This window comes from Crocodylus siamensis, chromosome 13 (assembly GCF_052110815.1).
Source record: "Crocodylus siamensis isolate JL-2025a chromosome 13, ASM5211081v1, whole genome shotgun sequence".
In the NCBI taxonomy this organism is placed as follows: Eukaryota; Metazoa; Chordata; order Crocodylia; family Crocodylidae; genus Crocodylus; species Crocodylus siamensis.
In genome coordinates, this window is record NC_143407.1 from 12,183,480 (window position 1) to 12,209,852 (window position 26,373).

General features: G+C 42.2%; 1 protein-coding gene across 4 annotated transcripts in view; it reads left to right on the plus strand.

Moving 5' to 3' along the window:
- Positions 1-632: 632 nt before the first annotated feature.
- The window catches only part of KDM5B (lysine demethylase 5B), an 84,425-nt gene continuing 58,684 nt past the window's right edge, over positions 633-26,373 (plus strand). The window contains exons 1-5 of one of the 4 annotated variants that reach the window (XM_090025226.1): positions 633-931; positions 19,225-19,302; positions 20,238-20,360; positions 20,931-21,101; positions 22,566-22,622. In XM_090025226.1, coding sequence (XP_089881352.1) covers positions 794-931; positions 19,225-19,302; positions 20,238-20,360; positions 20,931-21,101; positions 22,566-22,622 — 567 coding nt within the window. In that variant the 5' untranslated portion in view covers positions 633-793. The remainder of the gene's footprint in view (positions 932-19,224; positions 19,303-20,237; positions 20,361-20,930; positions 21,102-22,565; positions 22,623-26,373) is intronic. The other 3 variants (XM_090025227.1, XM_090025228.1, XM_090025229.1) reach the window with 3 other exon arrangements.

The window sequence follows — 26,373 nt, forward strand, 5'->3', positions numbered from 1 at the left end:
AAACTGCCTTCTTGGACATAGATACACGGTGTTTCCCTTGCCAAGTTAAGAAGCCGTTATGCTTGATCTGAGCCCGCAAGAAGCTGAGATTTCTACACTTGATCCCAGCCTTCGAGAGGCCTAGCTTGAATTTTATTAGTCGATGTTAAGAGTCATGAACCAAAAAGATGGCAAAGCCGGAAGGGAAACGGAGCGCCTGAGCCAGGGGCTAACAAGAGGGATGGGGGTGAGGACAGGGCCACAACTAGGTTACAGAAAATACAACGTTGGCCAGCTAACGGGAGGAGCGGGGCTTTCACTTGATCCGAGGGAGGAATTAAACTTCATTTTGGCACAGAGGACACATCGGCCATCGCGCTTATCTGAGCCCGTCCCTCCAAGCCTGATGTGGGGGACTTTCTGGGACAAGCGTTGGCTGGTAAGGACCACTTTGTGTGGGGGAAACAGGAGCTGCAGGTGGCGTCTTTTATCAGAGCAGCTAGGGACTGATCTGCTTCAGGTGGGCAGGAGCCCCCCGTGGCGTCAGGTAACAACTCCCTCCGCGGCGCACCGGCCGGTTGCGCGCGGCTCCGCGCCCTGCGGAGGGGCCGGGCCGGGCCGGGCCGGGGGTGGGTCCGGGACTCTTTTCTCTCCCCTTCCGGCGGAGGCGCACGTCTGGTTGGGCGGCTCGCGCGGCGGCGGCTGCTGCGGGGGATTGTTTGGAGCGGCGGCGGAGCAGGACCGGGACCGGGACGGGGACGGGGACCGGGCTCCGGCCCAGGCCCGGGAGCGATACAGCCGGCCCGGCCTGGCCATGGCGGAGTTCCTGCCGCCGCCCGAGTGCCCCGTGTTCGAGCCCAGCTGGGAGGAGTTCGCCGACCCCTTCGCCTTCATCCACAAGATCCGGCCCATCGCCGAGCAGACGGGCATCTGCAAGGTGCGGCCGCCGCCGGTGAGTGCTCCGCCGCCGGCCGCCCTTTGTGTGTGGGGCGGGCCGCCCCCCAGCCGGCCGGGCCCCTCGTGGCGGGGAGAGCCTGCCCCGCACAAGTAACTTACCAGCCTCGAAGCGGTGCCCCCCTCCCCGGGGAGGTCTCTTTTCTCCACTCTTTTTAAAAATTTTTATTTATTTTATTTTTAATGTGCCAGCGCCTCGGCGAAGTTCCCTGGGGCGGCTGCTGCTCCGGGGGGAGCAGCCACGACGGGGGGAGACCTAGAGGAGGCAGCTGCTGGGTGTTGCCCTCCATGTTGGCATTGTGGCGAGCTGGGGTTGTACATGGCTCCCTTTGCCTGCTGCTGCTGCTCCTTGCCCCCCTGCCCAGCCCCGAGGCTTGGCTTTAGTTGTGACAGGTAACCTTCCCCTCCACTTGCATCGCCATTGCTTCTCCAGCCCACAGTTTGGAGGGGGGCCTCTTCTCTCTCTCTCTCTCTGAATCCCAGGCAGATATGGCCACCATTTTAGAAAGCTAGACATACTGGGGGAAAGTATGAAGTCCTCCTCATCACCTCGGGTGGCAAAAGGATTGGGTTGGAAACCCACAGTTTCCTTCTCTCCCTTTATTTCTTTATTATTTTTTGGTGTTACTTAAATAGTTCACCTCTCTCAAGTTTTAATTTGCACAGAAATGTAGTTTCATTCTGTTTTAATGAAGGCACTGTAAGGAGACCTGTTTGGGTCTGGTTCTTGTTGGGACCAAGATCTGTTTAATAACACTCCCTGGGAAGGGTTTTTTTTTGTGGGGGGGAGAGGGGAGGGTTCATTCCTACTTTCAAGGGTAAGGTGGTGCAAAGGAACTTAGGATAGTTACTGTACGGCAGCCAAAATGCTGTCCTGCTAAATAAGAGTGCTTGAAAGATTTACATCTGGTCCAGTAAGAAGTGAGGTTTACCAAATGCTTGTGCATGTATTTTTGGTTAAGTGTAAGTTCTGAAACCAAAGTGCATGAATCGGACGCATTTTGGTTGGACTTGATTACATTTAAAATTCTTGTGTAACTAGGGGAAAAAAACCCTTCAGTAACTTGCTTCTTGCCAACAGGATTGAAATAAAATAAAGTTACTTCATGATACAGTCTGAGATCAGAAATACATTTATAATTGGGTTGAGCAGGGTCATCTTCCTATAGGTAATTCCATCTTCTGGAAGAGATGTAATATGCAATTGAGAATGTGTGTCCTCATTAACTTTACATTTACTGAAACGGGGCTCCGTCTTGAACCTCTATAATCTCTTATATGAAAATCAGTTCTTTGGCCAACTGACTTTTTTTTTTCTTCAAACTATGAGCAGAATTCACTTTCTACGTAGCTTTTTTGGTGTTTTAGGTTTTAAATCTAAATGTATCCTATTTGCAAGTTGGCATAGAAAAGAAACCTAATAATAAAAGATGTTTTATAAGCTATGCTTCTTAATGGAGAAGTTGGAGATGGAGGGACCTTTAGGTCTTCAAATAACTAGTGTCAACATTTCTTTGTTCCTTTACCAAAGGAAGAACATGGTTTCAAATGTCTTGTTCTCCAACTACCCCCCCACCAAAAAAAAAAAAAAAGCCAGCATCCAGCCAATACCGGCCATATTGCTATAGTTATATGTTTCACTGGCTTTCTAATGTAGAGCCAGACTGGATACAGTGGGAGCTGCTGGATACTGAACATGTTTGTGCTTGACTGGAAGATGAGCACTCATGAAATCTGGCCCCTAGCTCTTGCTTATGCTAGAGCCAGTCATAGCACCAGTGTAAGCACAACTTCAATTCCTCATTGGCCCTCCTGAAACCATATCTCTGATGAGATCTTGAAATTGTGTTTTGGGAGCTTACAGATTATGGGGGAAGAGGTCAAACTCCTGTGAAGTCCATGGAACTGACATTTTCCTAGCCCTTCTTAACAGCATGAATGTGCTAGTCTTCCTCCTTACTGGAAAGATGCTGAATTTTTGAAAAGTGGGCTCTTCCACATTTACACAAAAATGTTAGGGTCATGCTTTCTACCTCAGGTAAGGGAGCATTAGAGTTTTATTTAAAATCAAGATAGATGTTGCGCCATGTGATGCAACAAGGGCTAACATGAAGACCTTACTGTGAAGGTGATACAGTATGCCCAGCGTACCATATTCTGGTTAGGTTCCTGAAATCTCCAGCTAGGCACATGGCTCTGAAGTCCCTACATGCACACTCTTTGCAAGTTCTACCTCACTGGGTCATTCTGAGACAAGTTGGTGGCATTAACTTAAACTTCAAGTTGACTGACTTTACTGTGCTATGTTTTTGGATTATTGTCAGCAGATGGACTAGTACTTTTGCATTTGAACCACAACTGCTGGATGGTGGAACCCAAGGTCTGGGATAACGCACAGTATCGGGGTCAGGGAGGAGACTTGCTCATGAACTAATTCTGGTTTCGCATGCAATCCCACAAGGATGACAGCTGGTTATGCTATAGAAAAAGTAGCTCTGGTTGCTGTCCACCAGTGACGGTTATCAGTTACTTGCCTGCTGGTTTGAAGTAGAAAAAAGTAATCTATGGTGGATTAAAGTTTGGAGGGCAGTGTCTGATGTATTGCAGGGGTGTGATCAAGATAACCCAGCGTACCAGAGATTGGTAATGGGTTTAAGCAGCTGAAGGGCCATTAGATCTCAAACTTGCCTTATGTCGCCATCCTTACACATGCATGTGTATAGCAACAAAAAGAATTACTAACCAATCCCTGTGCTAGAAACTCCCCAAACTGGTTTTGTAAGAGTGGTTAAAGGGAAATGCATTCCCAGTTCCATTGTTGATTTTCTTGTTTTAACTGCAGTTCTCTGGCTGTAATAACTGTAGGCCAAAAATGGCAAGTGTGGCTATGTTTTCCTGGTGCATTTTGTATGAAGTGGGAAGGCGAAGGTGAAGTTACTTGTGAATGTTGGCATGTGGAGCCTGAAAGTGGTATGGCTGCCTATGTGCTCAGCTGGGGTAGGGATTTTAAATGAGTCTATGTAGCACAGCCAATAGTTGATAGACTGCTCCAATGAATGCTCTCTCCATGGACTTCAAACCAAAGTGGAAAACTGAATACAAAAGAAAGGATTGAATGCATTGTATTTGTCTTGTGCTGTGTTGCAGCTTTGAGTTTTTCATGCATTGAAAACATACTTTATTTATCATGCATTTTTGTGGTGAGTAAATTTGAGGAGCAAGTTATTGTAAACTTTGGCATTAGCTTAGTGAGTTTGTATTTTGCGTGATTTTAGATTAACTCTGTCTCTCTGAATTGATTGTAATAACACTTTTATAGAAGAATGAAACAGTGATTGCTATGTAAGAAGAGCATCCTGACTGCCTGGAGTAGGCAGAGCCTTTGTTTTCAGGAGGTAGCAAAACTCCTTGCCACTAGTAATAAAAAGTAACATGGAAAAAAACGGGCAGTATAGGATTTCTTTAAAAAATGTATTGTATTTGGGACTGCATCTTCCTTTGCAGTTTCTTGCAGAAAAATAGGGAGCCTAAAGAAGGTTGTAAGGAGGTGGTAGATAGAGTACAGTGAAGCCAGGGCGTTGGACGGGTAATGCAAGGGCCAGTTTTCCGTGGTCAGTTTTTGGGGCCTTAACAGCTAACGCTTCTGGCTGCAGCTATCCGTCTCTCCTTCTCTAGGCTTGTACTCTTCTTTGTCCTCTTTGAGTTCGTCCTGCCGCTTCTAGAATGTGTGAATCTTTATGTTCTGCCTTTTCATAATGACCCTTTTTTTTCCCTCTTGAAATAAGTTTGTCCTTTCTAGTTCTCTTCCTTGAAAAACTTTCCTCTCCTTGGTCTTCACATTTTGTAAAGCAGTTAACAGTGCAGTGTGCAATTAACTTGTGGATCTCAGTGTCACAGGAGGTTGTAGAGGCAGACAGCACAGCCAGGGTCAAAAATGGACTAGACAAATTCATGGACAATAGATCTATTAATAGCTATTAAACAGAACAGTAAGAAATGTTTCCTCTGGCATCTCTAAATCGAACAGTAAGAAATGTTTCCTCTGGCATCTCTAAATCAATGATGGTGGATGTCAGGGAGGGTAACGAATAGGGGATAGTTCATTCTAGATGTACATGGTTCAGTGCTCTCTAAAGCAAAATCCACTCCTGCTGCTGTTGGAGATAGGTTGCAGGGCTTGGTCTGACCCACTATGGTGCTATTTATGTATAGCCAGAGGACTGTATTTGGCCCATTGAGCCAGGGATCTGTTGTAGCATTTTGACTGCTGGGGGAAGTAGTGGTGGCGGTACTGCAGGGGGGCAATAGTGACTGTGGCTCCAGCTACTGCTTTGGTGGCAGTGGCACTGGCCTCTATAGAAATGGCTCGTGCTCAGAACTAAGCTCCATTAAAGTAGCTTCCAACAGCAATAAAGTTGTCAACCTCTGTTGTAAAGCATTGTAGATGGTCCTCATGCTGGAGTCAGCCGTAAAACAAGAAACAACTAATAACCATTGCAGTACCGTATTCATCCCTTGGAATACGAAGTCAAGTTACTTATTCCATTAAAATTGAGTTCAGACTGGTTAACATCTTATGCAGTCTTATAACCATTTATTCTTTTGACTAGAGACTAGGGATGGTATACTAGAGAGGTGTCATTACTTGGAAAGCCAGCATTAAAACTCAAGAATTTCACAGTTAAGTTTAGAGTTAAAGGAATACAGACACATTAAAGTTTTGAAGTAGATAGCTGAGGCACATAAAGAACCTTAGCTCTGCTCTGCGGAAGATAAGCATTTTGGCTGTTTATAGATGCACTCTGGGAGTCCGGGGTGGGGTGGGGAGGGAAAGAGGGGGGAGCTGCTCTAATTAAAGCTCCCAAGAACATCTCTTGTATCACTGTCCATGTGGTGAAAAATGGTGGTGGAGGCGCTTTAACTAAAGCTTGTCAAATGGGTAAAGTGCCCCCACTGCCATTTTTTCAGTGTGGGGATGCTGATACATGAGACGCTGGAGTCTGCTGGAGCGTGGTAATTACCACGCTCCAGCAGACTCAATTAATCGAGTCTGCTCTGATGTACTGTAACTGCAGCACATTGAAGCAGCTTCTCTGCACAAGTGTAGGAGCTGCAGATTTGTTGCAACCAAGGGTTTTAAACATCTTCTAGGGGAAGGGGGAAGCTCTGAATTGCTGATGTTTTTAGTAAGCCTTGGAGCACTGGGAAAGTTTTAGAGGACTTCTGGTGATATGCTGGTTAGGCAGATTTAACTTCTGAGAGAGAAAAAAAAATGAAATGGCTAATATGGAACTCAGTCAGAAGAAACTAGAAGGTGGTACCAAATTTCAGTTAACACAATTATAGAAAAAGGTGGGTTTTTTTGTTTTTTTCCAAATTAATTTTACTGTATTTTGTTAAATTACAAATTTTGTTGATGAAAGTAATCATGTTCCTCTTCCATGTAGGCCAGTAGTGAGATCAGTTTTTGGAATGCATTTATTTTAGGTATTCTAACTTTACAAAGAATATTGATTAAGTGAAAAAGGGGGTAGAACAGAGTTGAAAAAAATATTCCAAGTCTGGGAGGGGAAAAAATTACCTATAGTGCCAAAAAATTTAATGTGCTTATTTTTAATAGTAAAAATAATTAACTATTGGAATATTACCAAAAATTGTGGTTGATCCTCCATGATTGGCAACTATGAAATTAAATTTTACTAGTTTTCTAAAAAACTAAAAAAGTTCCTTGGCTCAAACAGAAACGAATTGAGGCAGGTTCTGTGACTTATTTTACATGGGAAGTTTGTAGTCACTTATATTTGTCCCTTCTAATCTGTGAAAAGTCAGTGTATTTCTATTATTAAAACAAATACTGAGCAGTGACTGGCTTACCCAACTACTTTTGGAGGAAAAGAATGATAGATATAAAGGACTGATTAGCTTAGTGGAGAAAAGTATAAGGAGTATCAGTGGCTGGAGCTGAGTCTTGACACTTGAATAGAAGTAAGGCACACATTTTGGACAGTAAAGGTAATTAGCCATTGAACCAAATTACCAAGCTTTATAGGTCATATGCTGTTTTCCTAAGAAATGAGGTAAGTAAAATGAGGTACACAAAACTAAGATGTCAGATACTGGAAATCCCTGTTTTAGCTGATCACAAGTTGATTAAAGTGATGGATAGATAACAAGGTAAAATCATACAGGTCAGACTCAATTGTTTACCAATCTCTTCTGGCATTTAAATACCAAGGGAATGTAAAATGGGAGTAGAAAGTTTACTTTGCTGTTGTTCGCAGCACTGGTGAGAGATCTGATCGAGCACTGTGAAGTCCGTAATTCAGAGAGATTGAAAAATTAGAGCATGTTCAAAGAGCCACTCCATTGCTGCCACAGGGGGTCACCACCACTCCTACTGGTTCCCTTTTGGTTAAACTGGTAAGAACAGGAACTACACTTTCTCTCTCTTCAGGTTGCCTGTGCAACGCCAGCTGGTTTAGATCTTGACCTACTTCAACAGCCGACTTGGGGTTTTTCAGCTCTAGTGAATAACACATTTCTGACTGAACCTGCTGTAGGGACTTGTCCTCACAAATATGTTTCTTCTGAGGAGTTAATAAGCCAAAAGGCCCTCCAGGGAGTAACTCCTATTCAGAATCTCTCCTCTTCTTCCTCCTCTCACTCTGTGCACTAAAACTGAGGGCTGCCCAGCTGCAGATCTCTGCGCAGCTCACAGCGAGTGCTGACTTTTTTGTGCCTTTGCATAATTTTGCACTTGTAACATGTGCACGCCAACTAGGTTCACCATTTTGGAAGGGAGGGCTGGTAGGACACACAATCCAATCCACTGTAACCCCAAACAGTAATCCCCAAACCCCCCAACAGTGAAAGCAGGTGCAAGAACATGCATACTAATAAGGTTATGCAGAGAAAGAATACACGGAGTTACCATTATAGAACATAACTGTAGCCTCATGCGTATAACATAATCCGGGTTGCATCTAAGTTTTTTTTTTAAGTACTCATTTATTACAACAGTGGGGAGAGAGACTTTACTGTTCAGTAGATTAGAGATGTGCTAATTCCAACCCCCTACCCCATTATTTAACTCTTATGTGAAACTGTGACACTAAATTCTAGAAAAAAATGTAATGAATGTTTATAGCTATCAGTGTTGGATGCAAATGTGAATGGCATTCAAGACTGAACCGTTCTTCTTTTCCTTGGCTTTTATCCCAACACCCCAGAGTCAGCTCAAGCAGTTACAAAATTAAAAAGAAAGACGTTAAACAGAAATAAAGCGCATGGAACAAATATAAAGGACAAAAGTCAGTTTTTAAAATGTAGTTGCGCTAAGTAGGCGGCAGGCCATCTTTTTGAATTTTGCTGTTTGGATTTGGAGATGCCTGCAATCACAACAGATGGCCAGTAGAAGCTTTTCCCCACCACAGAGCAGCTCCTGCAGTCCCATGTGACTTAATATGGAGAAGAAAAAGGAAGCTGGAAAAACTCTGGAGAGAGAAGCAGGGCAGGGGATGCCTATTCCTAAATGGTGAGTGTGTGCGCATCTTGAGTCCTTCAGGAGTAAGGGGGCCCTCACTCTTGCCCTTGCTGCCAGCTATGCAAGGTCATTGATGTTTTTTCACTGTGGTCAAATAATAGGTGAATTGACCAGTCAATTGACATTATTTGACCAGTGGTTGTACAGGGCCTTCTTGGAGGTCCGAGAAAACCGTAGCACACTGGTACCAAGCAAGCACCCCCTGCAGGACTCCATGACATCTCTTCAATGGCATCTTTTCCCCATGGCGGCAGCTCTGGGACAGGAATGTCTCACTTCTAATTTAGCTCTCTAACACACGTTAAGGAGATCAGGATTCTCTTTGGGATTGGGTTTCTGTTTCAGTTCACTTTCTCCAATATCACTGCCACTTGTTCTTGCGGTATCCCAATTTATGGAGGGCTTGCTGTACACATGACTAGGGCTGATGGGGTAAGCTTTGCCATGATAGCTTAGTAAAGAAAATTCACTTTTACATTGCAATAAATGTGCATTGTATATGCTGGTGAATTCATTTGAAATGCCCTTAGGGGTTTTTCATGCTGTTTTCATATCTTTGCAGTGGGCTAGACTTCTATTCTTAGGAGCCTCTTTTCTGACATTTTTAGTCCTTGTTTGTACCATATCCTGCAAAGAGGGATGGCTATCCTGTGAAGACCTGGAACTTGGTGAGGTCTATATCAAATGTCTAATCTCCTAGGAATTCTGTTTGATATAGAAAATGTCCTTCATCCTAATATGAGGTTTGGAGTATTCTTCATTTAACTCTTTTTGAGTGCTAATGTTTGTATGTGCTTATTTAAAAGTCCCTTTCAGACCTCTGCCTTGCCAGGTGTTAATTGATCTGAGAATGCTAATAGGTAGGGAGCCAAATATAGTAGGTCAGCCCTAGAAGTCTTTACATTATCTTTGAAGCAGCCATGTGCTTTAAGCAATTTTGGCCCAATTATGGAGATGCGGTAAGGAGAGCAAAACTTTAGTCAATTTTAGCTCTCTCTCAAACCTGCCATCAGAATTGATGCACATTTTAGTAGTTCTGCCTTGATTTACTCAGAACTCGTTAGTCTTTTTTTTGGCCCCTTGTTGGTCATTACATTCCTGCAAGAGGTAATAAGGAGATCTCATTCAGGAGAGAGTTGTTATTTACTCCCAACAGTTGAAATGGAATGCTTCTGCACATTCACACTTCCTGCCCACCTTCTTGTCATCTTATTTCTATTGGTTTTAAAATAAAAAAACCCCCTCTGTTTATAGACATAAGTATTCAGTGTGCAAACAAGAGCTGAATTAATTACTGATATTTCAGATTCCAATTTTTGAGGCTAGATAGCAAACGAATGCCAGATACTGTAGATTAAATGTTACATTCACTGAAAGGTCTTTTGTGGCAGTTCTACAGTCTGTCTGCATCTTCCGCTGAAATAAAATAGATGTACGAAGGAACTATTGGAGCGAGTCTTTTAATGTCAGATGCAGTACACCAGTCACTTTTGCCCCAAAGTTTGGAGTGACTGAAACCCTTCTTACCCCTGTAAGCAGTCAGTTGCTATAACACAGAGGAGTCACTAGTAAATGATGTGCCCTGTGCAAAATCCTGCTGGAGCGGGGAAGGAGGAGAGCACACTCTTGCCTGCCCCTGCTGCTGCTGTGGTAAAGTCTATCCACCCCTAGTTGCTGCTGCTGCTGCTGGTAAAACACCCAGATGGAGGCAATGGCTGTGGCAGCTGCTGCAGTGCAGTCTCCCCAAGGGTCTGCCATTCTGGCATCCCCTCTGAGTGGGCGAGTTGGTCTGGTACCCTACTTCTATGATACAATGGCTTTAAAATACGATAACTTCCTTTTTAACCCTTTAAATATTCAGCCTTAGTGGTAAAGTTTAAGTGACTAGAAGGCTACATCTCAGTTTATTTGACTGCTGCATTCATGCCGTTGTGCATCTTTTAAGTCTGTACTTATGAGAAGCTGAAATGTTCTCAGCAGTCTTTCCAATTCTTATCAACCTTTGAATGTGAAACCTATGACCAAAGTGTATGTTATCATTGCACCATAACTGGTCTGACTCATTAAACTGTGAATTTAGTATGAGTCATGTGTAGACTAGGTTTGTTTTCTCAGCTGCCTTTTAAAAAAAAAAAAAAGTATCCTCTGCTCTCCCATTCTAAGGCTGTTGTCAGGGTTTGAACCTGTCCTTCTAGATCTCCAACATAAACCTCTACCACTTGCCTTATGGGAGTATTTGTTAGCCTGTGTCAGTTCTCTCCAGGAGTTGATTAGCATGTTCTTTGTCAGTGACTTAGTCTGTTTGTTGGGACTCTTGGGGTTTGGACAGACATAACACTTGAACTTTTCCAAGGATGTCACTGGTTGGGGGTCGGTTCACGCTGTCTCAGTTCAGAGGTGTGCATACATGCTGCCAATGGTTTTTTACTATTTTAGACACCTTTTAGACATTGCTGTGCTCTCAAACCACCATTGGGTATTCCCAATCACCCAGGCAGTATGGTCCCAGTGGCAAGTGCCGCAGTTTCTGCTGAGCAGGGGAGGAAGACTCTGATTGGCTGGACACCAAGGAAGAGGAAAAAAATGTCCAAGGCCTCCATGTTCGTTGCTAGGAATGGAATAAAATTGACCAGTGGTTTGGTAGAGAGTGCTCTTTTTAAAAGCTTCAGAGACATTGGGCAGTCCCTGCCACTTGTTTCCCAGGGATCCAGAAACAGGAGTACCTCTTTTTGTCCATCTGCCCCATACCCGCAAGCCTGACTCAGCCTGGGAAAGCATGCACTGGGTCAAAGGCAGGCAATACAGATTGGGGCAGTAGAGTTCTGGCTGCAAGCTATGGCAAACCTTGGGGTTGGGACAGCAGGGTGGAGAAGCAGTGCAGTGTGGGATGCCTGGAGGACTGACCAGACACTAGTCATTGAATGCTTGGTATTTGCACACAACACTGAACTAGTTCAATGACACCTGATTATCCAGGTATACTTTTGAAATATTCCAAGATGTTTAAACTGTTCTAAACTGGCATGTATGTCTGGCTTGCAGTTTAAACAGCATTTAAAATGGTTTAAATGTTGTATTTGTCCACACCCTTGGGCTTCATGCTCAGGCTCCATGCTCCTGCTTTGTAATCTTTTTATTTTCTAATGTTGTAGGAGAAAAACCATTGTAATTAGGGTTTGTGGTTGTCATACTTTACTGTGGTGATTTAAATGATAAGCCTAGGTTAGTTATAGGTATAGGAAGATGGGCTCATTTGAAATGTGCTCTTTTAATAAAGTTATAAGAATTTGGGATTAGAGCGGACCTCCTACTTCTTTGAGTCTAGTCCACAGTTCCTTCTCAAATGCAAGGTTGTATTTCTAGGAACAATGAATGTAGGTCATACTGCCAAGAAAGGCATCCTGGGAAGCTGGCTTATTGTAGATAACTATCTTAATGATTATGAGCTCCCAGCATGATGATGTGCGAGAAAACTACTAACAAGATCCTTGTGTGTACATACAAGGGAATGTCGAACAGGAGCAGAAGTGACACCTCTCTTCCCGATGGCATCGAGCAGAGAAGACTGACGTACTGACTCGGTTTAAAAAGTATGTTGAAAAATTGGAGAGGATTCAGATGAAAGTGAAACATAACTTGTGGTGTGTGAGGCATGTCATGCAAAGAGGGGCTAAAGGAGCTCTATTTATTAAGTTTGAGAGGTGGCTATTGTGGCTTAGAAGTACATACACAAGAAGATGTTTTAGTTGGCTTTTTTTAATGTAGCAGACAAGTAAGTTTTTGGAAGACAAAACCGGAAGACTAAAAGTGGAGGAAGGATGGCTACCTTCACTGTTGAAAACTGTTAACATTTAGAAGAGAGAAGGGTAGCTGTCATGTTAGTCTGAAGCCAGGCAGAAAATAGGGCAGATTTGCAACTTATAAACCTAAATTTTGTGCTTAAAACAGATGCATAAACTTCCCATGCATTTCTGATTTAGTTAGTCTATAAGGTTCAAATCTACCCTGCCTCCTGCCTGAACTTTAGGACAGCCTGCCAAGAAAAAACAATCTTCAGTTTGGTGGAGTGCTATGTTTGGATATCTATTTTGAAGTTCTAGCTTTACAAAAGAATTTGGATGCAAAATTTACTAGTTGAAATCATGAAGCCAGGGATCTCTTCTGGCCTCATAGTTATGATCTAGAACTACACCAAAATTAGTAATGTAAACTTCAACTGTTTAGGAGAACTACTTGCAATACTAACTTACATGTACAGAGGTCATCCTCTAAGAAAAATAGCAGTAAATGATGTTTGTTTTTCAATTCAGAAGAATAAATGTTGTTGACTTTTCTTTTGAAATCTATAGGAGAAGCCTCATTTTGAGAGTCCAGTTTTGCTCATAACTATCTTTTGTATCTATATTTTGTTTGTTTTGACACTCATGACACCACTAATTTACCACCTTGACAAAAGTACTTAAGCAGCATTAGTGTAGGTTTTGGAAGAAAGCATACTTAAACTTGAGACCCTCACAAACACATTTTGGATGGAAATATTCATACTTACAAAGCTTTTTTTTCACTTGGTGGAACTTACTGAATTAGGAGGGTAATGGGTTGGGGTGCAGACAGGCAAAACACTTGACCTATTCCAGGAATATTACTGATTGGGAACTAGTTCACAGTTGTCCCTGGACAGAAGTGTATGCACATACGCTGCTAAAGTTTCTAAGCAGAAATGGCACTTTTTAGGGATTGTATTGCTGCCAAAATGCCATCAAGAAGTGGTAGAGAACCCAGACCATCATGCCTCCTGGGGTTCGGTGCCTGGTGTTTCCCCAGGATTCCCTCAGAGGCGGAGGAAGACCCAGTTTGGCTGGATGCCGAGGAAGAAATCATGACCCACAATAGTAATTTCTGCTCCTGCTTCTCAAAAAATGAATGGAAAAAAAAAAAAGCTGCGTTTAATAAAGAACATAATTATGCTTCTGCGGAATCTGACTGGGAATGTACAGGTGTTTGTGTGTAGGGTGGGAGGTGGCATTCTGGACCCTGTGACAGGCAATGGACCCTCCACTTGGTGGGATCCCAGAACCATTTAGGGCAGGGATGGCAGTGAAGAGTTTGCCAGGTGCTAGGGAGGACTGTGTGACCCTGTGCTTGTGGTTTCCTGGGGTGGGGGGGGGGTTGCATGCTATTGGGTGCCCCCCAAAATCTTAAGCTTTTCAACCCTGCCCTTAAAGCTGCACTGTTAATTTCACCTTCCTGTGCTGGGAGGTGGGGGGGAAGGGGGCCTGTCTGGACCCCTGTTTATTTCTGGGGAGGCTATAATAGCCCCCTCTTCCCCCCTGCGCTTGGTAACCTATCTCTTCCCACCTCAACAGCAAATGATCCTGCAGCCAGGAAAGCAGAGTCTCTAGAAGGGAGGGGAAGGTGACAGCACAGCTTCCAAGGCAGGGGTTTGAATCCTGAGATCCCAGAGAGAGATGGAACTGGCATGGAAGCTTTGCTTCAGTGCAGCCTTGCAAACTGGTCTCCCTGTGCAGTAGATGTATGGACAGCATGGTCCTGGCTGCGTTCCAGAACAGCCCCTTATGCTGTGTATGTCTGAGGGTGTAGTGCCGTGCTGTCGGGGATGGCTGGAAGACTGACCAGACAGTGGACATGGAGTGTTCTGTGTCCATACATAATGGTGAACCAGTTCAAAATAATACTTGATTTTTCCCACAAGTGCGATGGCCAAAAATGTGGAGTAGCTAATTCCAAGGTAATGGTATGCAGAACTGCCATGAAGTGGGGGAGTAACCCTCTGCACAGAGCTGGGATGGAGCAGAGGATCAGCCTGCTTTTTGGAAAATGCAGAAGATGCATCAAATTGGACAGTTGAGAATTGGCACTTGGTTAGTAAAACGCACACGAGATCAGACCTTCCCACTAGATGAAGTCTGTAGGTTGCTGCCCCTTGCTCTAGGACAGGGGTGTCAAACTCACCCAGCCCCACAGGCCAGATGGCAGTTGCTAATCTGGTCTGCGGTCTGCCTTGGGCCTCAGAGCCAAGGCAGGGCCAGTTTGGCAAGGCACCACATGCAGACTGCATCGCACCCTGGTCCCATGTGCCACATGCAGCATTCATGGCTGGCCCAGCTCTGTATACCGTGTGTAGTACACTGGGCGCCACTCCAAGGCTCACTCTGCACATGGTGCAAGTAATGCATGGGGTGCTCCGCCAGACTGATCCTGTGCACTGGCTCTGGGGCTGGTTCATGTTGGGTCCCGGGGATCAGATGGACAGAGCATCATGCAAGGTAGGTTTGGGTGGGGAATGGAATCCAGGATAGTTGGTTGCACTATAATAATGGCAGAAGAGAAGGCTATGCTATGCTGATACAAAGAAAGGCTAGGAAGTGCAGCAAGAGATTAGCTTGACTAATCAGTGAACCCTTCAATGAGTTGAAACACCAAAAAGGAATTGGAATATTGTCATCTCACTAGGGAAGAGTGTGACTATCTCATGGTCGTTTAAGGAGAAAATCAGGAAGGCCAAGACAAATTGAGATGCAGCTAGCAAGGGGCATACAGCAACAAAAGGCATTCTGCCAGCATGTCAGAAATAAGGGAAGACCATGGGAAGTTCAGGTCCCTTATTGAATGCAGCCTTCTGTGCAGCATCCATTGCCTCTAACGTATTTCATGCCTTTTTTTTTTGTTACATGAATAAGGTCAGCTGGCAGATGATGAGCACAGCTGGCAGCAAAGCTAGACAAGGAGATCAGCAGTCTAGAGAAAGGTTAGAAGTAACTTAGAAAAGCTGGATGTTTTCACATCAGGGCACGATGGGCTGAATATTAAAATACCAAAGGATTTTGCCAAGGTAATTTCAGAGCTATTAGCTCCAAATACTCCTTTGAGAACTTATGGAGATTGGTGAGGTACCAGATGACTGGAAAAGGGACAAATATGGTGCACATCTTTAAGCAGGGGGATCTGGGAAATTAGAAATGGGTCACACTGACCTCAATACTTGGAAGTATTATGGAGCTTATCATCAAGGAATCTATTTCCAAACATCTACAGGAAAGCAAAGTAAGCAGGAACAGTCCATTTGGATTCATCCAAAGCAAGTCATGTCTAACTAACCTGATTTCCTTCTGTGACAAGGCAACAGGCCCTATGGGTGGGGTAGAGCAGTGGATGGGTGGATACATAACTGATTGGATCATTATGTTCACAGTCAGCAATGGTGCAAGGTCTAGTTGGAAGGAAGTGTCAAGTGGGGCTTCCCTGGAATCTGACCTAAGTCTGGTACTGTTTAACAGTTTCACTAATGAATTGGAGAATGGGACTGTATGCACTATTCACAACTTTGGGAGTGACACCAAGTTGAGTGGAGTTGCAGACACGATGGAGGTTAGGACTAGGATCCAGAATGGCCTGGATAAACTGGAGAAGTAGTCTGAAATCAGTCAGATGAAATTCCACAAGAACAAATGCAAAATCCTGCACTTGGGACAGAATAATCACATGTACAGATATAGACTGGGGAATGATTGTTTACCCCGGTGTCTCTCAACCTTTTTAGAGCCAGGGTACCCCATCCACAGCTTTTTGCTTTTTGAATTTGGTGGCAGCCCTGGTTGAGAACCACTGTTGTACCACCTCTGCTTTCCTTGTTTATTCTTAACCAAGGTGCTGCTGCGCACTTCTGCCTGTATTAGGGTTTTCTGAAAAACCTAAAGCAGGCAGAAGCAGAGGCATAACTAAGGAGTTTTGTGCCCTGGGTCAAACTCCCCTGTGCACCTGGGCTGTTGGGGCAGGGGTGGAAGGGAGAATGGTCTCTACCTGCCCAGGGTGTCCCTGCAGTCAGCTTCTCTGGCTGGGCAGTACACACAGCTGCTCCAGTGCAGTAGGACTCATTTGGCTGAGCTCTGTAAAGGGCTGCTGCAGCCCAGCCTGAACCCCTCTGGATGAGAAGTGAAAAGCGCCTGTGGGGTCAGACTGGGAAGGGCTGTGGCAAAAGTGTGGCCTCCAACCACAGCTGCTTCCTGACCTGCCTCTGCAGGAGGCACATGGGCATTTTAACCTGTCTACAGTGGTATCTGCACTGTGACTCCCTTGGAACGGGCTTGTGGCACTCTGCAAACCACTGGTTTAGGCTGTGGTACTGCAAAGGGAGAGTTCAGGGGTTAGAGCTGAATAGGAGCTATCAGTGTGGCTTTGTTGCAATAAATAAAACAAAGTAACTGTACTGGGTTGTATTTATAGGAGTGTCACTTGCAAATCAAGGAAAGTGACCTTCAACTCCATTTGCCAAGAACTCATCTGGAGTCCTGCATGCAGTTTTGGACCCTGCGTTTCAAGAAAGGTGTGGACAGATTGGAGAGACTCTGTCAGAGTCACAGAAATGATTAGTGGTCTGGGAAACATGACTTGTGAGGAAAAGCTGAACTAATGAGTACTGTTTAGTTTGTAAGCTGATGATTGCCTGTACTTCAGTGTTTTGAGTTACTTTTCACACTTGGGGACACCCTGTTTCAACTTTCTGATATCAGATTTGACTTTAAAACGCTTTATCCAATGCCATGCCAATAAACAAGTTTGCTGTGTAACCCACCTCCCTGGAGAACATCTGTCCAAACTTCCTTCCACGTTTTTATTAAGAAAGCAGACAAGACTCAAGAAAAACCTGCAGCCGAGACTCCTGAGAAGACTCCAGCCAAGAGCCCTTCAAAAAGCAAAGTCACCTCAAAGAAGTCCTTCCAAATCAATATGATTGCTGCTTACAATATAAATACATTAGTGTAGCTATATTTCTCGTCTATAATTGATCGAGTACAAAATTCTGGGTTATTTTTGGTGAAAATAGGGTATCGGGCCTTGGTTCAGGAACCAATCCCTCATTTATAACATTGTTTCCTATAGGAAAATTGGTTTTGAGTTGCAACGTTTTGACTTAAGACATGGTTTTTAGGAAACAATTGTATTGTAAGTCCGAGGACTGCCTGTACTGTTGTGTAGTTTGGAGAAGAGAGGATGGAAAGGGGGATTTAACAAGTCTTCAATACCTGAACTGAGATGAGAAAGAGGATGGAGATGGGCTTTTCTCTGTGGCCTTGGAGGACAAGACTAGGAGAGACGGTGTCAGCCTACAGCAGAGAAAATTGGGAGGAGATTACAAAGAACTTCCTGACTATTGGAACAGGCTGCCTGGAGAGCCTTCTGGAATTTCTGTCCTTGGAAACATTTCGAAGCAGATTAGGCAAACGCTTGTCTAGGATGGTTGAGATAGGGATGATCCTGGCTTGTGTAGGGGATTGGACTAGATGTTCTCATGAAGTCTATTCTAGTCCTGTTTTTCTATGATATCTGTCACTGTGTTAGTGCTTTTTATTTATTTTGTTGAACAAATGTCAGCTATTACTGAATATTTCCAAGTTGGGTACAGTTGAAGTAATTGTTTCTTGGTTGTCATTGTAGCTCCTGTTGCTAAGAGTATCATGTATGAGAAGCAAAGAAAATATTTACCTGCTGTGTTTGTCCCGTGAGCATTTAAAGTCTCTGATTTCAAATAATTACCTTCCCAGGAGTAAAGTCAGTGTCTGCCTTGTAACTCACTTTGTCATTAATGAAAGAGTTTAGTTTAGATTCTATTTTGCCTGACAGCAGTGTTCACCTTTTTATGTTGCATATATTTGTTAATTATAACATTTATCTAGAAGTTAAAAGATTTCTTTGACCTTGTTTTGCACAAAAGAAATTGCACAGTAAATTCTTTACAGTAAACCTCCTATGCGAGTTTGACGGACAGAATTTCCAGGTGACTGTTTCAAATGGGCCTTTGCAGTTGGTGAGATTCATAATGCTGAGAGATGCATTACCCTTCTCACCTGCTGCCAAAGATCATACACGAAAGACCAATTTGTATATGTGAACCTATGTGGGATTAAAAAGCTAATTAGTGGGAATGTCTGCATGTACTATTAATGCAGTTGAATAAACTCCTGGGCATGCATGTTGAGCTGGGGTGGAGCAGCCCCAGTTGGCAGGGGACCCTGGGGGTCAGCCTGCCAGCTTGGGGTTGCTCTGACCTGGCACAGCATGCTGTGGAAGGGCTACCTGGGGCATGAGGATGCTTCATTGTGGGACTGGCCAGCTGGGAGCCCCTGCACTTGTAGCAACCTCACATCCCAGCCAGCCCGTCAACATATGCATTGCAGTGGCGTAAATAACTCCCCCCACTGGATAGTACTTGTGTTTGGCAGTACTATCCTACAGTGGATTTAATTAGTTTACTCTGTCCTAATAGTACCGCATGTATAGACAGTTATGGTTTACTGCGGAGGTAATTTAAGCAACTGTAAACATCTCCTATAGATGTGCCCAGTCTGTGTAACTCTTTATTATGTCAGTGAAAGACCAATATTATTTTGATACAAGGATATTAAAGGCACTGGAACATAATTCTTAATAAAAGTAAGAAGTATACCTGCACTAGAGTATTTATTTTTAATTTTCTTGCAGATAACATGAAGATGTTTTGCTTTCTCTTAATTTCCTTGGGTATTTTTTTCTATGCAACCACTTGGGAGGGAGGGGGGAAGTATACTTAAATTTGAAGATGGAGGGGGAGTGACTTTTTTGCTTTAACTAGTCTAGTTTTGCCGATGGGAATCGTCGATTCTCCTGGATCGTAGTGTATGCATGAGGGCCACCCAAGTTTTGCTGATAAGCGTACACACAAAAACATTTAATTTTTCTCTTCTGTTTAGGATTGGCAACCACCGTTTGCATGTGACGTTGATAAACTTCACTTTACTCCACGGATACAGAGGCTGAACGAATTGGAGGTAATATAATAAACTGATTCCATTGATATTAGTATTGGCCTACTTACACACACAAATAATTTAAAACAATTATTTTGTCAAAATGAGAATTATTTAGGAGTATACAATGAAGCTGAAGGTCACCTTTGCTCCAAACTGCATTCAAAAAACAAGTGGTATTTTGAAAAATAATGGACCTGATTTTTCACCAAGGTGATCACCTGCAGCTCCTATTGATTTCAACTGACACTTCTCAGGGGTTCAGTACCTCTGAAAACCAGATGCAACATAAAACATGAAAACTGAATCTCTTCAAAGTGTCTTTAGAAAGAAGGAAGGATCTCTAGTGAACATAAACAGCAGTGTTATTTTGAGGGCAAAACTTGGCTCTACTGTAGAATTGGCTAAAATATATTGAGGGGGTGGTGTGAATTGTTTCTTCAAAATTATTTTTAACAGGCCCCAGTTAGGTCAAGGCTCTGTTTTACAGTTAGACACTGTACAAACATAGTAAATGGCTGTCTCTGCCATCAACATCTTATGTTCATGAATATGAGACTACCACTTGGGTGGCCATGGGAAAATAATGCTGGCAGCAAAGGTTAACTTTTTACCACAAGTTAGTTATTGGTACACTTTTTTTTTAGCCAGTCATAGGCTAAAATAATAATTCGTCTCCTGCCTGGCTGTTCTCAGATACTAGTTTTCTGAATGCATCATGGAAAGTGACCTTTGAGGACATCTTGAAGTAAGGTAGGGGGGTGGCTTTATGGCTTTTTTTTTTCTACACTGCCTTCCGTGCTACCTCTTTCTCCCAGAAGTCTGCTTGGGGAAGAAATGTAAGAGCAGGTGCTTGAGGCTATTGTAACAGAACTTGAAAAGGCTTGGACACTATGAATGTTGAAAAATGGGAGGTAAATTGTGCTGCCTATTGAATGCAGATTGTCTTCTATTAGGCTCAGACTCGTGTAAAACTGAATTTTCTGGACCAGATTGCGAAGTTTTGGGAGCTCCAAGGATGTACGCTCAAAATACCACATGTAGAGAGGAAGATCTTGGATTTATTTCAACTTAATAGGGTAAGACTTTTTAAAAAAAAGCTTTTTATCTTTTACCCCAAAAGATGTCATGAGCCTTCTGCTTCTAGACTGAATGTAAACTTGCTTCTGTGATAAGCTACTTGCATAGAAAGTGAGGACCGCAGGTTCATACTCTATAAAATGGACTCTAGACAAGTATATAGTTGACATTACACTAGAAAATAGTGTTGGAGTGCTGACTGAGTAAGTATTTAGTGTTTTGGGAGGTTAGCTTAAAGTTCTTCAGGCAGGACTATAAGCCTTGCTTTATCCAATTTTCCTGTTAGACTCATCGTGGAATATTTACCAAAACTTTAAATTTTATGACAAACTAAATAAAATATCAAAGCTCTAGCTTTCTCTTAATATGAAAGCTGAATATAAATTATTTGTTGGTTACCATAGCAGGTATTAACAGAAAACACTTTTCCCTTTGGTTGCTTCCTTGCCTTCTCTTCTTCCCCCCCCCCGCCCCACCCCCTCCCTTCTCCTGGTAATATCTCTTTAAATGTTTATAATAAGAATAATGTTATTCTTGAGAGTGTGACCGTTATGTCTTCCTGTTTACAGCTAGTGGCAGAAGAAGGTGGATTTGATGTAGTCTGTAAGGAGAGGAAATGGACCAAAATAGCCACAAGAATGGGTTTTGCTCCTGGCAAGGCTGTGGGTTCACACATCCGTGCACATTATGAGCGTATTCTTTATCCCTACAATTTATTCCAGTCTGGAGCTAGTCTACTGGTGAGTTTTTTCTGATTAGCTCACTTTACTAGTAGTAACCAATGTGTGGTGTCCTTTGGATGAAATATTTCTAAAATGTTAAATCTTTTAAGCTTATATTTATATTGGTTTTCTAGGTTTCATTTTGGTTGCCTTTAAAATATGCTTTAGAAATCCGCAGTTGTATCAAGTGAAATGTATTAGAATTTTTTGTGCAGGAGGACTTATGGTAACCCTTACCTAGAAGGCTCACAATCCTTTGTGTTTTCTTGTTTCTCTAATGTCTATGCCTGATGTCATAATTGCTATTTAATACTTTCTGGAATGACTGCTTTGACACTCTTCTTGTCAAATGTACTGTTAAAATACTCACAAGCCACTAACTGTCCATCTCTCTCAGATGGGTTATATTCAAGTCCTGGTAATCTTATAGCCATTTTCACCTGAATTCATTTTTTATGGGTAGAGAGATAAACATGCAAATGCTATTTGGATCCTTCATGGAAAGCATAATGTAACTTGATAGTGTAATGAGTGGTTGAGTTTGTTAAACCTAAAATTGTCGTCATCATCATCTTCATTTTTTTTTTTTTAAGTTTTTGACCAGTAATAAATAAGATTGAGGTAGAAACTCTGTCTGCTTTAGTGAACTACCAAGACTGTTCTTTTAGACCAGTGTTAGTTTATTTGTGAGACCTACACAGATTGATACAAATGGATTTCTGCTGTCTTAACAATTCCCACCTTGGCTCTGTTTCTCAACTAAGTGGGTTACATCGTTGAGAAAATCCTGTTGTGAATGTTGGCCAACTCTACAGAAAAGAACAGTACCACCTATTGTTTAGACAAGAATGGAAATTTGACTTGAGTAAATAAGATAAAACTATAGTTAGTGCAAGAGTTTTTACATGAGCAGGGAGAATTAATTTTTGGTGAATAGGAGCAACAAAAATGTGTAATTCTGACTCAGGTTTTAGGTGTTATACAAGTGTAGAACAAAGAACAATATGATATGGGGTGGGGGGGAAGAAATATGTTTAGAGCTAGGGAGACTATCTAACCAGAGAGGTTTTTGCCTTACTTCTGACATGTTCATATTACATAGTGGAAAACAGCACCATTTTCAGTAAGGTGATTCATTGGCACCTTTCCATTTTCGTTCACTCTGAAGACTCAAGAATTGTCTCTTGCATGAAGGCATTATGCTCTTTCACACCTAATTATTTTCTCATATTTTTGAAATGACAACATACAGTAAATGTTTGTAATTAAATGTCCTAGAACAGAATTGTTCAGTGACCCTAAACTGCTGAAAATCTAGGCCTCTAATGCAAGTGCCTTTCACAAACTTGAGGCTTAAACTCATAGTTTCTCAGTAATGGATCATTTTACATTGGAAAGATTCTCAAATGGCTGCTTGTGATCTCATTTAATGAGGTCACGCTTCTTTTTAAATGTAACTTTCCAAGCTCTCTCTTGCATTAGGCACCTGACATTTGTTCCAAACTGATGTGTTTAGTGGATCATGCAGTTCTGAAAAAGGTATGTTTAACTTCATTTTTAACCCACAAAAAGCTATTTTTGTTCTAAGCTGTTGAAATAGTTCCCTTCCATCCTCCTAAGTATGGTATTAATGCATACTTTGAGTCCACTGGGCAGTGAACTCAGAGAATCCAAAGAAGTATATTTGTTTTTGTTTAAGTAATTTTTTGCCCTGCTAGAATTTGATTTTACTTCTTGCCATAGTATCTTCTGAACTTGTTTTGCAATAAATGTTCTCTTGCATTGGTGCTTGATGTCCCTGACCAAGAAATTCATCAGAGGTGGTTTCTTTTGTTTTCTCAATAAACAGTGCTTTTCCAGGTGTTCCTTATATAGGTGTTAATTTTATTGTCCATTCAGTGCTTTTCTGGAAATTTATGACTTCATTCTTGGAGAAGATACAGCTGTTGGATTTGATAGCTATCCATTTCAAATCTGCTTCCTTTCATTTGATATTTCAGTAAGCCTTTGAGAGAAGCTCTGCATGAAGCCAATATCCTCCATGAAAAGACTTCATACATATACTTCTTGAAACACATTTTTTTAAATTGATGACACTGTATTCCATTGATTTTTCTGTTTGTGCGCGTGTGTGCGTGCGTGCATGTGCACACAAGTCAGGGATAGAAAAAGAAGTATTTTCTACTTACTGACAACGCAGCATACATTTTTGTTCAATCTCACATACAAGCTGAATAGTTTCACTGTCTGTCTATGGCTTAAATATATTTTTAAACTGGCTTCAAAACTGACTTTCTTGAAAATGTCCTGTCTGGGGAAAAAAAAATTTTCTGTACATATAATATTGAAATAGGAATTTGCTGAACAATAAATAGGTCGTCATCACAACATTAGCATAATTAGATCAGTAAATCCAAAACAATGAAAATAAAGAGAAATACATGAATATACAAGAGGCAATGCTTAAATCCATAGAGAAGTTCTTGAAATTAGTAACTTACTCATTACCTGTTTTACAGCAAGTTAGATATGTTGCAGTTTTATTATACAGAATAATAAACTTACCATTTGTTAGAGATGGACAAATGGTAAGTGTTTTACTGAGGCAGACAAAGTTCTTTGGCTAAATTTGATATTTTTTGTTAGACTAAATAGTTAGAAAAATTGTTCTTTGCAAGCTTTTGGGCACAAACACCCTTCTTTTATTCGTAAGCCATAGCATATGTGAAGCATTTTTATTATACTTCAGGCTCTAACTTTGGGTATTGGCATCCATGCCAGAGCATGGCATGTGAGGCCACTTTCTTTGGTATGCCACAGTGGGCCCAGGCTCTGGGCATCTGCCATCAGCCACAGAGCCCAAGCTGCTCACAGCAGGTAGCCACCAAGTCGTCGCGTGGGTGCAGATTGGGGTGTTTTTGACACTCTGGCCAAAAATGTTGCCCACCCTGCTCTAACTTTTGAATGAAATGTGCAAAAGCCACCTCAGGATAAGTTAATTATCTTCAAGTTTCCCAGGGCTTGTATTAAAACTGTAATGTTTCCTAAACCTCAGATGTGGTTATAAATCTGTATTAATTTAAAAAACCACCAATTCAGGGCTCTTACCCTAGGTTCTCATTTCTCCGGTATGGTTTAATTATGAAACTCTGCTAATTAAGATGTTTGGTTCCCTGTGGCAACTGTAGACTCTCCTCTGCTCAATATTCTGTAGCTTCCAGTACCCGTAGAGGCCCTGGAACATTTCAGCCGGTTCCTCTGTTGGTTGGGAAAGGAGTTGCCACTCAATGATCTTGGTCAGTATAGCATAATATACTGCTCCAGGGATTCTTTCTGCCATCTTATTATATAACAATTACCGTCACAATCTAAATAATAAGCCTGAGATCAGTTAGTGGTTAAGTAGCAACTTTTTTAATTTAAGCTCACAAAATGGCGATCACCTTGGTTGCAGCTACAGGCTCTGAAAATGTATTCAGAATTGATCTAGTTGATTCTTCATATGAGGGACTTGGGTTCATAAGCATTTTTCACTCTTAAAAATGGATCTTAGCCTCCTAATACACCGGTGTGTTTTGGGGAAGGGGGTGAAGGCAACATTGTTCTTTGTCTTCAAGTTTCATGGCCTCTGTAACTAGTATAGAAAAGCACTGGTCTCCCAATCTTTAAGATTTCCCCACTTATGGGATGTACCATCCTTGCTAGGGCTTGGAGTTAAACTGTTGATGCTATCTGCTATTTTGCTTTCTAGGTTTCATTATCTCTTAGTTTACCTGTATGTTTAGGAAAATATGTGACTGTCCATTTCCCAAGATTTAAGTAATGAAAGATAGGCAGTGTCTTACAAACACTTTACTTTCTCTTTGAAAAGTAAAGTGAACCAACACAGGCTATGGTAGTATTTCACACTCCACACCCACATGCCTTTTTTTAACTCTGTCCATCAGAAAGGTCGAGGAAATATTAGTTGTTTCACCTTTTTTCTAAAGTAGTTTTGCACAATCAGTCCTCAGTCTCACATGAATACTACTATTCATACAGTGCTAGGCATCTTCTCCATCTTCTGCCCTACAGTATTGTCCTGGGGAAGTCTGGCAGCCTGCTGGCACATGCAGAACTACAAGATTGAATCAGGATTCCCCAAATATGATCCCCCCCCCCCCCCCCCCCCCCCCGCTCTTCTGTGTTTGTACTGTTCTTGGAAAGGGTACAGCCCTGTTGTCTCACCGGGCTACTCTTTGAAGGGATCTGAGTTAATGCGTGAGTTTAGGCTATGGCGGGGGGGACTTCACCTTTTTTTTTTTTTTAAGTTTAAAGCATTAGAGTATCTTACATTTAGGGGTGGGGGATATGGGAGGCACTACTGGTCAGCCTTGCCTCTGATTTTAAAACAAAGTTAGGACAGTAACTTTCAAGTTCAGTTTTTTTCTTCTTATTGGACAAGGTGACAAGAGAATACCAAATTCCAAGCACGCTCTCAGGAGGGTGGCTTCAGGCACAGACTCTTACAGGGTTAGAAGACCGTTCAGTTCCCTTTACCTTTACAAGTCTGCTTATCAGGGAGAAACCTCTATTCGGTCCTCCATTACCTCTTCCTAACGTATGCGGAGCCTCTTCCCTTACCTCTGATCCCCTTAAGTTTGTCTTTCAGGCTTCATTTAATGGACTTCAACAGACTTTAAGGAGTTATTTCTTTTTTTGTTCTTGTACTGCCATGCAGTGTCCATAATTATACTGTGTTTCGGAGCATTTTTCAAGCTGCTTATTCTTGAAGTGCTTATTCTGCCTAAATGTAACCTGAAGAGAAGGTTAAATTATCATGTAGTTTTACATTTCTGAAGCTTTTGTCCATCCTGTTGCAGAATTGCCTACCCACTCGCTCGTTGGTTATTTGTACTTTGGATGTTTAAATGTTTTATGTATTTATTCACATTGCGCTTGTACATAACTCTCCATCAGAGTGATCCTCCAGTGTTGAGTAACCTTGACATACACTTAATAAGAGCATAAGAGTCAAACTTAAATAATCACTGGTCAGGATCACATTTTCAAGTTTTTTTTCCTCCCAGCATGTTGAATAAATGCCTTGATCCTAATGTAAGCACATAACTCCAGGACCCCACAGTCCCCATACAAAAGTATACCCAACTAAATATATACAGTTTTCAATTATGAATAAAAATGATTGTATATTCAACAGCATGAAAGAACTGAATGTTAATGGTACTTTTCTTTCATTCTTCCCTTGCTCGCCTCTCCTTTTTTAGTGACGTTTGCCTTAAACAAAAAA